General features: G+C 34.9%; 1 protein-coding gene across 7 annotated transcripts in view; it reads right to left on the bottom strand.

Moving 5' to 3' along the window:
* Positions 1-3,903: 3,903 nt before the first annotated feature.
* PTAR1 (protein prenyltransferase alpha subunit repeat containing 1) overlaps positions 3,904-14,247 on the bottom strand; it is a 50,289-nt gene continuing 39,945 nt past the window's right edge. For 3 of the 7 annotated variants that reach the window (XM_030919543.1, XM_030919547.1, XM_030919545.1), the window contains 2 exons: positions 13,039-13,073; positions 3,904-12,954 (listed from right to left, as the gene is read on the bottom strand). In XM_030919543.1, coding sequence (XP_030775403.1) covers positions 12,731-12,954; positions 13,039-13,073 — 259 coding nt within the window. In that variant the 3' untranslated portion in view covers positions 3,904-12,730. Of the gene's footprint in view, positions 13,074-14,247 lie in introns of all 7 variants that reach the window. The other 4 variants (XM_010362950.2, XM_030919544.1, XM_010362951.2 and 1 more) reach the window with 3 other exon arrangements.

Below are 14,247 nucleotides of genomic sequence, written 5' to 3'. Positions count from 1 at the left end.
TTCTTTGAACATATTTAAAATAGCTGATTTAAAGTCCTTATCTTCTAAATCTAATGTCTGGTCATTCATAGAGGCCATTTCTATTGTTTGCTTTTATTCCTGGGTATAGGCCATACTTTGTTTCTTTCCATGTCTTGCAATATTTTTGTTGAAATTTGAACATTTTGAGTAATATAATGTGCCAATTCTGGAAGTCAGATTATCTACCATTCACAGGTTTATTGGTACTGTTGTTTGGTGACTTTTCTGAACTAACTTCGTAAAAGTCCGTTGTTGTTGTTGTTGTTGTTTTTGTCGCAGGTGGCCACCAAAGTCTTTTCTCAGTAGTATGGTGGTCAGTTAGTAATTGGGACAGATATTTCCTTAAAGTAACAAATCTCCCATTTATTATTGAGGGGCTCATTGTGCATGCTGGGGCAAGACTTCCACATTCATTTAGGTAGTTTCTAGCTCTGCTTTAGCCTTAAGTTCCTGTGTGTGAATAGCCTTAAAGTGAATAAGGAGTTAAGAGTTACAGCCTTCTCAGGTATTTCCTGAGCATGCACACAGCCCTACACGTGTGTGGCATACCCTTCTCGATTTGAATTTTTTTTAATCATGTTCTTATTAGGGCTTTTGGTATCTTGTCCAATTAAATCTTGCTTACCTCAAGGTCATACTTTGTTTTCTAGTGGTTTTATGGATTCTTAGTCTTATGTTTCATTCTATGATTCATTTTGAGTTAATTTTTGTATATTATGTAAAAGTTGGGCCTCTTTTTCATTTGGAAAACCTGTTGTTTCAGTACTTTTTTTGTGTATTTATTTTATTTTTGAGACAGAGTCTTGCTCTGTCCCTCAGGTTGGAGTACAGTGGTGCAATCTCGTCTCACTGCAAGCTCCGCCTACTGGGTTCACACCGTTCTCCTGCCTCAGCCTCCCGAGTAGCTGGGACTACAGGCACACACCACCACACCTGGCTAATTTTTTAATTTTTTTGTAGAGACAGGATATCTTGCTATGTGGCCCAGGATAGTATCAAACTCCTGGCCTCAAGCAATCCTCCCACCTTGGCCTCCGAGTGATGGGATTATAGGAGTGAGTCACTGCGCCTGGCTGGAAGAATGTTTTATGTGTTGTCTAGTCATGAATATGGCACCCTAATTTTTCCAATGTTTTTCTTCTTTGCGAATATAACTAGAAAAAGACATAGTATGCTTTATATATATATATATACACACACACATATGTGTATATATGTATGTGTGAACAAGTACCCAAGGCCAAGCCAAGAAACAGAACCCTGTCAGAGTCCCACAAGTTCTTCATCTTGTTTCTGTCCCTGGCTTGGTTCCACTCCCCAACTAGATGCAACCACCATCCTGATCTTTGCAATAATTTTGTTTTCTTTAATGATTTTATTATTTTTAAACTTTACATGAATGGAAACATATTGCATATGTGTTTGCTGTCAATGTTGCTGTCGAGAAGTGAGTTATCAGTTTAATCTTTTGTCTTTAGCTCTTTTTGATTTTTTTTTTCTGCTGGCATTCCACAGTCTTGGTATGATGTTTTTTAATTTATCTGCTTTGAATAAGATTTTAATATATTTTCCAACATTTTTAGTTGTATTCAGTATGAAGGTTGGTCCTGCTATGATTAGAAATGAGATTTAAATTAAAAAAATAATGAAGTTAGAATCTTATTTACATACTGCTTTGTAACCTATTTTTAAAAACTAAACTTACTATGAGTTTTTTTCCTTGTAATTATAAGTTCTGTTTTTATGAGTGCATAGTATACCTCTACAGGAAAACACTAATTTACTCAATCGATTGTTGCACATTGTAGTTCTTGGTGATTTTCTACTATAATAAATGCTACACAAGATGATTTTTTTATTCACGTGGAATAACTGAAATTAAGACTTATATCAATGCCACCAACTAGATGTGTCCTCACTTATAAACAAGAGACAACGTGATAATTTTTGCTCCAAGGGATGTCAGTAGATGGTATGATTACACAACTTACTTGAAAATAAAACAGGGGTGACTGGTGTTATACCCGTCCCATGTGGTCACTACCTTTCAGTATTTTCTCAACAATGTATCTAGTGAGGTCACTAGCAATTTTAAAAAATATGAGAATATAAAATATGACAGAGGGTCAATTCAACCTTGTTAGCTTCCCTACACAGACCTTTCCCTGATCATGCTGCTGTAGTTACTGTGAGAGGTATATGAGAAATCTAATACGAGACATTTGTATATCGTCAGACTTTTCCAATACTAAAAGTGTAAATTCAGAAATACCATTCTGTCTGTTGCTCACATCATTAAGAAGAGGTAAAGCACTCAGAACCCTGACAGCCAGGATTACTCTAAGAATCTCTTTGTGAAATCAAAAACAAGATGTAAATTATTGCTTCCTTTTTTTTAAAGCTAAGGTGGAGAGGCAAGTAACCCTTCAAATTCTACTTCTGTGACACTGTACACATATAATGATACTACTGTGTTTCTCTTAAAGAAAGGGCGCACTGTAACTTAAAGATGATGCCCAACAGGGCCATTCTGGAGTAGGTTACTAGTAGACAAAAGCTATGCTATTTAAATATCTCATAAAAAATACCTTTTCTTTTTTTAAGTAATAGAGTACCAAAAGCAAAACTTTGAGTTTCCAACATGAGGAAAATTGTGCTATCTGCTAAATGTAGACCAATGACAAAAGGGTTCTCATATTTAATAAACTGGCTAGTGTATCATCTTGGATCTGTTATTGTTGATCTTTCATTTCAAAAAGCATGTTACTAACCAAATCAATTTCCCAGGGAAGCACTTTACTAATACGGATTTTTGTCACACTTCTTATATAATTTGCTTATTACTTCAAATTAAGCTAGTTTTCTTTCCTAGCTTATCAGTGCAAAAACACTACTGCTTTTTTTTTTTTTTTTTAATTTTTTTTTTTTTTTTTGGAGATGGAGTCTCATTCTTTCACCCAGGCTGGAGTGCAGTGGAATGATCTCGGTTTACTGCAACCTCCACCTCCTGGGTTCAAGCCATTCTCCCGCCTCAGCCTCCTGAGTAGCTGGGATTACAGATGTGCACCACCATGCCCGGCTAATGTTTGTATTTTTAGTAGAGACGAGGTTTCGCCATGTTGGCCAGGCTGGTCTTGAACTCCTAAGCTCAAGTGATCCACCCGCCTGGGCCTCCCAGAGTGCTGGAATTACAGGTGTGGGCCATTGCGCCTGGCCAGTACTGCAATTTTAAACAATTGTAGTACTTTGCCATCATGCAAGATAAATTTGATATCCTGTTTCCTAACCAAAATATACATAATAGTAATGCATTATATAAAATATAATCCTAAATAGTCAAGGGATAAAGTAATATAGATCTTTCCCATAAAACACTTCTGAAATATTTAAAATTTGAGTTAAAAAAAAGCATCCACTTTATCAAACACCTTTTGGAGTCTATCTACGTATTATACTGTGTAAGTAACGCTGCTATATCTGGCTTATAACATACAGAAGTGAGACTCAGGATTGAGAAAACATACGACGTAACACTAAAATAACCGAGTAATTCTGTGTGCTCTACGGTTTCATTTGAAATAGGTGGGAAAAAGCACATCTAGTCATAATAACTTTCATAAGGCAATTAGTCACTGTTAATGCAATTTAAAAACAACTGTGGCAATTTCTCTAATTTGTTTTTGACATTTCTTTTATGTTCTAGACATAGTGGCATTTTTATTCTTTCTATAAATGTAGGTCATAAAGTTATTGGTTTCATTTACACAACAGTTCACACCTCCACCTCCCTACCACCATCAAAGCAAATAAAATGGAAAGCTTGGTAGACTAGATTCAAGTTTAAAGCACTAAAAGTAAAAACAAAATCACACTTAACACTCATTTTAGGAGATGAAAGGTTTACTTAGAAATTGCAAACATTTAGCAAAGGTAAGACAAACACTATTTTCCATATTCTACAGAAATACAATAATTTATATCTGGCTTGGTACATGGTCACATAAGAATAAATCTAATGGAAAAAGAATATTTTATTCTACTTTTCTGACACTTATCACAATGTAATAAGTGCCAGTAAGTCCTGGAAGACAGCTGCAGACCAAGATTAGAATCCCAGGGCTGTTTGTTAATATACATGATTATATTGTAAGAATAATATAAAAACAAAGTAGGTAAGATATACAATTAACATGCAATTTAAGCTATATTATTTTGAAGAAACAGGACAGAATTTAGTGAATGCAACTTGAAAATTTGTTAATAATGTATTATAATCAGCATGTCACAGTATTTTACATGGTATGGAATTATTCCTCCTTAAATAATGCTTGGCAAATTGGAACAGGTTGATCCTACTTCTAGAGCATATTAAAATGAAGATGAAGGAAAACAAGTGGATAATTCTATTAGACGCTTTTCTAACTATTTTGAATTTTTAAAGTACCACAATTACATGCCTACCTCACCATCTCCAAAGTTAAAATAAAGTCATACTTTGTACTCTATGAATCTGTACTGTCCGGTATAGTAGCCCTTAGCCATATGTGACTACTGAGCACTTAAAATGTGGCCAGTCAGAATTGAGATGTGCTGTGAGTACAAAATACACTCAAATCTAAGACTTAGTATGGAAGAAAAAGAAGATAAGGTGTTTCATTAATAATCTTTTATATTGATTACATGTTGAAATAATATTTTTAATATACTGGGTTAAATAAAATGTTATTAAAATTAATTTTGCTTGTTTCTTTTTTAATATGGCTACTAGAAAATTAAAAATTATGTTGTGGTTCACATTATATTTCTGTTGAACAGTGTGGATATAGATAATCTATAGTCATTATATTAGCCTTAGAATTTAGCATCATACTTTAAGCACTCTGGGGTACTAACTCGAACTTCCAGAAACCCATAAGCACACTCTGCATATAAATTATTGCAAAATTCACTCTTATCTCTCTGCAAGATATGCATTTTAAGTGAAAAAAGAATTCACAAAATATTGAATCCTTAACAAATGTCAATTAGTATATGGAGAGAGCTAAAGGACTTCAATGTAGACTGTTATACTGGGGAAAAATAGATCAAGAAACATAGCACTGCAACAGAGGGAAGACCATTAGTCTCTTCAGTAAAGTAAGTTAGCCAAACTTACCTTTAATGGCCAAGGCCTGACCCTGCACTACAGATTATATACATAACTTTTCCATTTAAACATAAACTATAAGAAAATCTTAATGATGATTTTGATGGCAGCTAACTTAAATTTTCAAGCAATGTAAAAATTAACAGGCGTGGTGAATTCTAATGGCAGAATATAGTAGCTGAGAACTTCTTTTAAATGAAAGTTCCTCCATGTTAAATTATGCAATTGACTAGTGTCCAAAAAATTCGAGTAAAAAAAAATTAGACACTATTAAAAAAATCATAACTGGCCTTTGATATTTTTTCTCCCTCTCCTTTTTAAATCTTTTGTAGTGTAAAAATATTTGGCATACTTATGATACCTTGTCTTTTATTTTTTCTAACTCAAAAACAATAAGTTAATCTAAGAATGCATTCCATTATTTTCCTAAAAACAACATATGCCAAAATACAATACTCACAGTGCTCACCTCAGTCAGCAGCCAGCATCATAGTCATGCATCAAGAACCTCGCCAGGAGGCAATGCCTAATTACATTTGTACTATACACTCTGTTCCTCACAGTTCAGGTAGGAATGTTTATTTGTGTTTTATAAAACTGTTTAATCTTTTTACATTAGGTAAACTCTGTCAAAAATGCTTTGAAAACCACAGATTAACAGATGTTGAAACTACTGTATCATTCATAAAAAGTTCTCCCTCATGCCAAAGATGTTCTGAGAAAACAAGCAGAAGTTTATTGTAACTTCACATTTTACCATTACCACTCTTAAGATGCTAGAAACAAGTAAGATTTAAGGAAAAATAAAAAGAACCTAAACCCCAATAGTACTGGATATACCAATACAGAGACTGATTGCAGAAGACTACAGTAGTTCTCTCTAGAGTTCAGCCAACTGCTTAAGACATTTAATTACATTTATTAATATGCCTTGCATAAGAAAATACTACTTTCACATCTCCTATCTTTCAACTACGTTGTGTATAAATAATATTTTTATTACATGTTACTAACTCCAGCCTAAATAAGCCTCATAAATCATGTCAAATGATATAATTTTAAAATTCCACACATATATTACTCTACAAATATACTCCTTGGTGAAAAGATGTCAACAGTCTCCTTTCTGAAAGCTGTTAGTTTGATGTTAGATCAATCACTGACTAAGCATTTATTGAGCATTTACTATAACTGTACCCAGTCTTCAACTAATAAGAAAAAAATACCTGCTCCAAATGCAAGATGATATTTGTAAGGGAGGATAATTTACAAACTTTTCTAATAGAATGCTCTTTGAATCAACATCTGAACATATGAAATTATGTGACAAATAAACCTAAATTTATTACGTATCACCTTATAAAGATAAATAAGCAATCTAAAGTGTGCTGCATAGTACCTTGAGGAAAGTGACTGCCATACATAAAATTAAGGCTGATTCCTTAAAGGTATGGAAGAAAAGCCAGAATGTTATTGTTTGTAAACGACTAAAGACTAAATACGAAAAGTTTACATAACTATCTGGTTAATTTGGGCAAATGAGCACTTATGTTAGGTTTCTACCTTTGCTGGAAGATGTTGCTCTAATAAAGAAAACTGCTTTAAATAGGAGCACTTTTAGCATACACAAAAATAAAAATCCTTTGTAAATTTCACTTGCAATGTTGTGCAACTGTATATCTTTGCCTTGTGCATTTCAAACTGATTATGTATTTTATGCAAAATGGTATATTTTTCCCAAAGCTGAGAATATGGACAATGATGATAAGACAGTTAAGCTAGTTTTATCTTTCTAGCTTTTATCAACTCTGACTTGTTGAATTCCTACAATGTGCAAGGCAGTATGCAATGTGTTGAACATATATGAAGTCTACACATATAACAGAGGGAAACTGAAGTCTTTGGAAGCAAAATAGTTGTCAATTTGAAAACCAACGGTAATCATTTTCCTCAACAGTATTTCTAAAAGTTGAGAATGATGTCAACTAAAACAAAATACAATTATTCCCACCTCTACCAAAGATGGAACTGTAATACAGAAATCATTTCCACAGAAGACACAAGAATGTTCATACTAGAGCCATAGGGACCAAAGCAGCAAGATGAACAATGAGGCAGTCACAGAATATCTACTAGCTACTGTACTGGTAATAGTTTATAAAAAATACGATCTATACTAAAATTTAAGAGCTAATAATATATTTAGCATATTTTTGCCTTTGCTTTTTGCCACAATATAAAATTTGTCCTAAATTTACTAAATCTTCTACACCCTGAGGAATAACAACAGACTAATAAAAGTAATGTCAGGGTTAGCTTTCTGGACCATTCTATTGTCCAGAAAGCACAAATTATATATAGCTAATATTCTTGGAAGCACAAGGTTTCATCAGCAGACTAAACTACTGCCCTGTATTGTTCTTAGCAAAGAGTTTGGTTTTACAGTGTTAACATGGCCTGGTGAGAGTAGAGAAGTCAAAGTTGGGAGCCTGAGGTTTCCTCTCCCACCTAAGATCCACAACTGATACACTGGTTTTCTGTCTTCACCATGAACATGGCGTATTGCTGCCCTTTAGGAATATATTATTCAACAGTTCTCTGTAAAAGCACTTTGGAATCTTTAGCTATATATTTCTATGAAATTATACTTGCTATCTTGAAATATGGAATTCCTATCCCTCCCTTCTCCAGATACAAACAGATAAAATGATACATCTAAAATTTCATCTATGCATTTACTTCTTTTCCTCCAATATCTGAAAGCAAGTACTGTTTTCACCCTTTCAACTATATTACATTATGCCTGAATTTGAGAGGGAAGGAAGGTCCTAAAGTAAGGCAAAGGATTCATTTAGGACAACGTTCTGGCCTTTATTTTAGGGCAGAGTGCCACTGTTTCCCGTTGGACGCAGGTTTCAGGCTAATCTATTTGTGCACACACCATCCTCTAAATGGGATGCCTCCAACCCCCAAAACGTTAGTTGCCAGAAAGAAAGAACGAAATCTTGGTAGGGTGCTTAAAATGATAACTAATGGAATAATCAAAGCATCCTGCCTGCTTATATCAGTCTCTCACTGAAGGATAAAATACCCTATGGGGCCATGCCTAGCGATGGGAATAAAGAAAACAATGGGCCACAATCAACTGTTTGATAAACTTCCATCCTGTTTTCTTAAACATTAAATATAATCTTGCTCCCAAAAAAGTAAGAAAGGCACTCAAATTAACACAGTCCTATAGTTATTTTTTAAAAGACACTATGTGACAATAAGGAATTCTTGGGGTTGACTTTTCTTCTTCATTAACTTCCCAGTGCCTCTACACATCTCTCCATTAACTGGGAGCTTATTACAGAGCATACCTAGGTGTGGGGAGGCAGCAACACATAAAGTGCTAGGGTTTGCACAGTTCTATTTGAGAAATTTATTCAAGACAAAAGGGTTCAGTTGTTATCAGGTTCAAATTTTCTAGCACACTTTAAATATCTTTAAGTTTTAAAATATAATTTTCCAATAGAAAAATAATAGTTAGCTTAAAACAGCTTTTTAGAAAAAAAAAATCATGTTACTTCCCTTTACAACTAAATCTTTAGCATCTTCTATAACTCAGGGGAGCTAGGGTAGGGATTATTAGATTGTTATACAGTAGGTGGTATCTGCCATCTTGTGCTGTATAAGAGAAAATTATTAAACTGATAATTTGTTTGCTTCAATATTAAAAATTCTTTTTACACGCACATACATGTGTGTGTGGCCCAACAAGAATAAATTGGCATGACCTGAACATACCTAAGTGGCATATGATCTACTATGTATTTGCTTTCCTGCAAACTACTGCATAAAAATCCAAAAACTTTTGTTTCCATATCTTGTATCACATAAGCCCTTATTTGAAAACTTAAGTACTTTTAGAGATAACCTGTATGTATTTAACCCAACTAATAATTAAGCCTTTAAGTGAGAACTGTACCATAGGAATAAGAAATATGACTGAAAGTCTGGGCCCAGAGTTTCTTAAGACGTAATAAAATGCTAAAACCTAGAGAAGACAAAGGAGACATTAATATGTATCAAATCCCTAAGCTTACAAAGTGACTCACACAGATTTAAGAAGTATCTGAAAGAGTCACAGTTCAAGTTGTGGGGAAAAAAGGAGAAGCATAAAATGATGGTAAGTGCACAGGTACAGATCAGTAAGTCACTGAAATCAAAGAATTTCTTCAGATGACCAAAAGCAGTTCTGCCTCTGTGTGCAGGATCTGTCCTCTAATACCACAAATGAACAGAAAGTGGTATTCTTAATGCAAGTGGGTTCTTCAGCTCTACAATTTTTAGTATATGTTATAGTAGAGTTAATTGACAATTACAGAGCTGCATTTCTTGGCTGGGATTTAACAAGTTTAAACAAGGTAATGAAAAGAAGAAAAAAAAGTCTAAATCAACTTATTCTATAGGCGATAGCGCTTCCCAAGTATTATGAAACTAGAAAGCATCATTCATTCACAATCCATTGCACTAATCCATCAATTTCTCAATCATCACTCATTCTTACCACTCCCAAACAATCTTTCTCTTCTTCTGTTAGTCATTCATTAATTTAATAAATATTTAATGAGTCCTCACAATGTGCAGGGCACAAGTAGAATCTAAAAAACACTGTATTGCCAAAACAGGTACACTAAAGTACACTAAGGTACACTAAAAGTGGGGTGAAGGTGGTGGTGGAGACAGTTACAGAGCTTAATGCTTTTTGCTTGTCAGTAGTATTCTTAATCCACAGTATGGTACAATGACCCACTGTTCTTTCAGTGAAAGTTTAATGAAATACATGTCAATAAGCCATCTTTTCCTTTTAACAATTAGTTATAGAAAAATAAGTGAAGACTAACAAGTCCCAGAAAATAGACACATCCTTTCTACTACATGAGCTCAGTCAAAGACATTATCATGCTACAGCTAGCGGTTTTAAATATTAACCACTTAGGAAAAAAAACAACCATATAGGGCAATATTAGGATTTTCTGTGAATGAACAATTAAAAAAGGCAAACTCTAGAAATAAAGCAGCACACAAAAGTTACATACTAACAGTATCCTTTGGATATTTGTATTTTTGCTCTCTACTTAAAACTTTTAGGAAGAAACCAAGACATATTAAAGGACTGCACGGCTTCAAAAAAGAGTGGGTTAAGAGCCTTAGAAGATATGAAAATAGTTAACACCAAAGATGGGCAAGATCATCAGTGGAAGGTACACAAAGGCATGAAGCACTATAAAAATTTAGCTAGTGTTTCATAGGGTATTGTCACTCATTTCCTGACATTTTTTCACATCAAAGCACAATAAGCCCTATCACTCAAAATGTGAAAAATGATTTTTAGGAAAAAAGGTAATACTGAGTTCGGCCAGAATCTGGCGACATATTTTAGTGGAATGGGTTTAACCACCCATGTCTTCTCTGTGTAGTTTGCCCCCAAACCCTCACAGGAGCTAAAAATCATAAACTTATGATTTTATCCATAGAGGTCTAGGTGGACCTTGAGGTATTTGATTCAAAATATGCTTTGTACACAAAGGGCCATGGAATTATGTTCTTAATGGTATTTTTTCATCTAAATAATATAAAAGCTACAAAAAGGTAATTTTTGACTTGAGAGAAGAACATATTCTGTCTACTGGGGCCAGGCTAGACAACGTTTCTGGCGTTCTTAAGTCTCACTCACTTCAACAGTCTGCCATTCAACAAAACCATGATGCCCAAGAAAAGGACATATTTCTGCTTCTTTAAGGCAATGTACCTAACTCAAGTCCAGGCTTTCTGTAACAGTGAGACAGAGAGGTTTACTTTCCCTACATCTTTATCCCCACTTTACAAATTACCTAGCAAGTAAAAAGCACAACAGGCAAAGCATGGTTGTCACACTCATTTCTGCCACTATTACTCACATTCTGCACAGAGATAGGACAACTGACAGCTTCTATCATTAGGGAAACTTTTAGAAGGGCCACTCTTGTTGATATTTCTGGTATATGAATGTATTTTAGATGAGGTATGAAATTCATTGCAAATAGGGGGTAGAAATCTTGAAGACACACCCCTGAAGTAAGAAAGGAAAGATATACAAAAATGACACATGAAAGTGACAAAAAAATATGTAATGGATTGGCAAAACAGAAAGTATATGAAAAGAAGAAACACAGACCATTTACAAAAGGGCAAATATAAGAAAGCAGACATTACGTGGCCCATTCCCCACCCTCACCCCACCTACCTGAAAAACTCAGCCCTTGTTATTGAAAACATAAGATACAGCTATAATGTGGATACTTTGGTACCTCATCCCTGATTAAGTTCAGTATAAAAGTGTTTTGTTTTGCACATACTATTCCTTCCCCTGGCATTTGCCAGTAAACTTTAATAGTCACTTCATGATAATTTTGTAGTTTCCATAGTGTATCCTCAATAATTTAGATTTTTAAAAAGGATATATTTCTTTATATATTTCTCCCATTTGTCATAAGTAAATGTGAAATTAAAAAGTAGTAATAGCTAAAAACAGCATTCCAGGTTTTCAGAAAAAAAAAAATCAACTTTATAAGGAATGACATGTTTTGGCATATACCAAATTTGAGGTAAAAATAATCTATCAAAACTAGCAATAAAAATAATTTTCCTTTACTGCAATTACATAAACTCTTAAATTAGTTTTTTTTTTTTAAATAACCATTTAAAAAATGGATTACATTGGAAGCATTTTTTTCATATAAATTCCAATACTTCTGACTTTGGTAATTGGGTAGAACAGGCTAGAGAAAGAGAACTAGTTTATATTTTTACACATTCACCCATCTAGCCATTTGATTCTCAAAACAATTACATCAAGTTATTCAGCATTCATACCAACATTCTTAAGTTGAACTGCAACATAAATGTTTATTTTCAACTTGTTTTAGAGACAGGGTCTCAACTCTGTTGCCCAGGCTGAGTACAGTGGTGCAATCATGGCTCACTATAGCACAAACACCTGGGGCTCAAGCAATCCTTCTGCCTCGGCTTCCTGCGTAGTTAGGAACACAGGTGCATAGCACCATGCTTAGCTTTTTTTTTTTTTTTTTTTACTTTTTGTAGAGATGGGGTCTTGCTATGTTGCCCAGGTTGGTCTCAAAGTCCTGGGCTCAGGCAATCCTCCTGCCTAGGCCTTAAATTTTTAATTTTTAAAAGAATTTGCCTATGCAGCAATTGGACTGAGGTGGGTAGAGGGTATGTGAACCAATCAGGAAAACCAAATGAGAAGCCCCACTTACAGAAATACAAAGGGTGAGAAGTTCAACAGAAAATTTAAGACACGTTTAGCACGAAGGAACTATACAACTATTTTATCCCCACAGGAATGCCAGTTATTAACAAAATAAATAAAATGAAAGATTTACTATGGACTTTCAACCTAAAGATGAAGAACATATGGTTAGCCAATAATAGTAAACAGTTCATGCAACTATGTAAATAATAAAAGAAAGCAATATTGCACTAAAAGGGGAACCGTGTAGGACTAATTCACCTCTTTCATTGACTCAAAGTAACCAGCCATTTCCTGTATGCACTGGCAAACCTGGCTTGCTCCACGTTCCGACAGGTGGACAATACTTGATCAATGAACCTGTGCTCCATTTCTAGGCCTAGAGAGTCTGAAGCTGGTGTCCGCTTCAGGCGTTTGGTTTCCTGGGAATAGCCTTGCTTGCTAGAGTCATTCAGTCCATCCACTTCCATTGCCTGAGACAGTTGGGAGCCTGCTGGGATAAGGTGCAAGTCACTCAAAGTCCCCCCAGAGCTGTCTGCAGGTGACAACTGGGTCATGCTGTGAGGAAACCTACCATTTAAGTGATGCTGAAGGTAGAAAATATGCCGCCTGCGATAGAGAGGGGAAGGAAGAGAATAAAGAAAATCACATTTTTTTCACATTCCAGGAAAAAAAGTTTGCAATTTCAAAACATACAGTATTCAGTTCACTGTCCACTTCATAACAAAGTTATACAGGGGAAGGAGGAAAAACAGTAGCAATGATGTTCCAGGATATTTGGACAAAGAAAGTCTTATAACCCTAGCTTACAGATTTGTTTGTGAGAAAGAATACGGTCCTAAGGTTTTTCATAAGCATTTACTGAGATGACAATGACTTGGAGATGGTACTCTATGGTAACTATAACATAAAACTAGAAATATGTGATAGTCTTATTTCTGCTACAAATTATAAATATAAAACAAAACCAAAAACGAACCTCATTGATATCCTGGAAGACAAGTGATTCAGAAATAAGGGGATTGAACAGTTCCTTTAGAGGCTGAATCTGTGGCCTCTATCAAATACTTTAATAAAAATAACGTATCTGTTGTAGTGGGTCTTATTCCCTAAAAGTCAACGAACTTTACCCTAAATCCATCACCAACTACAGTTTTAAACATCCACATGCACTGGGGATGTGCTGGGCTCTGAGCCAAACATGTTAAAAGATACAGTTCCTGTTCTCCCTTTGAGAAGACCAATTCTCCTGCCCTTAGAACCACCTAGAATTGTTTGTTAAAAATAAAGATTCCCGTGCCTAATCTCCAAAAATTTCAATTCAGTGGGGGCACATCTATGTACAATGAACTGTATAAGCTCTAGGTTGTTATATCTCATCATTCACATTAGCAACTCTAAGCCCTTAAAAGAGAATTCTATTCATTTTCCTTGCATATTCTGAAGCAGACAGGGAGCATATAATGTACCAGTTTTACAAGGGGTAAAACATAAAGGCTAGATAAGCTGCCTAATGACAATGAGTCAGCAGTAGAAAACTGGCCTATGTAATACAGGCACAACTAGTTTATATTATGCTTTGCTCTAATGTGCTTTGCAGATATTTTTTTTTTTTTTTTTTTTGAGACAATCTCACTCTGTCACCCAGGCTGGAGGGCAGTATGGCACAATCTTGACTCACTGCAAGCTCTGCCTCCCGGGTTCACATCATTCTTCTGCCTCAGCCTCCCAAGTAGCTGGGACTACAGGCGCGCACCACCACGCCCAGCTAATTTTTTGTATT

Source organism: Rhinopithecus roxellana, chromosome 16 (assembly GCF_007565055.1).
Source record: "Rhinopithecus roxellana isolate Shanxi Qingling chromosome 16, ASM756505v1, whole genome shotgun sequence".
Classification (NCBI taxonomy): Eukaryota; Metazoa; Chordata; class Mammalia; order Primates; family Cercopithecidae; genus Rhinopithecus; species Rhinopithecus roxellana.
The sequence above is the reverse complement of the archived record's forward strand: the minus strand, read 5'-3'. Positions and strand labels throughout refer to the sequence as shown.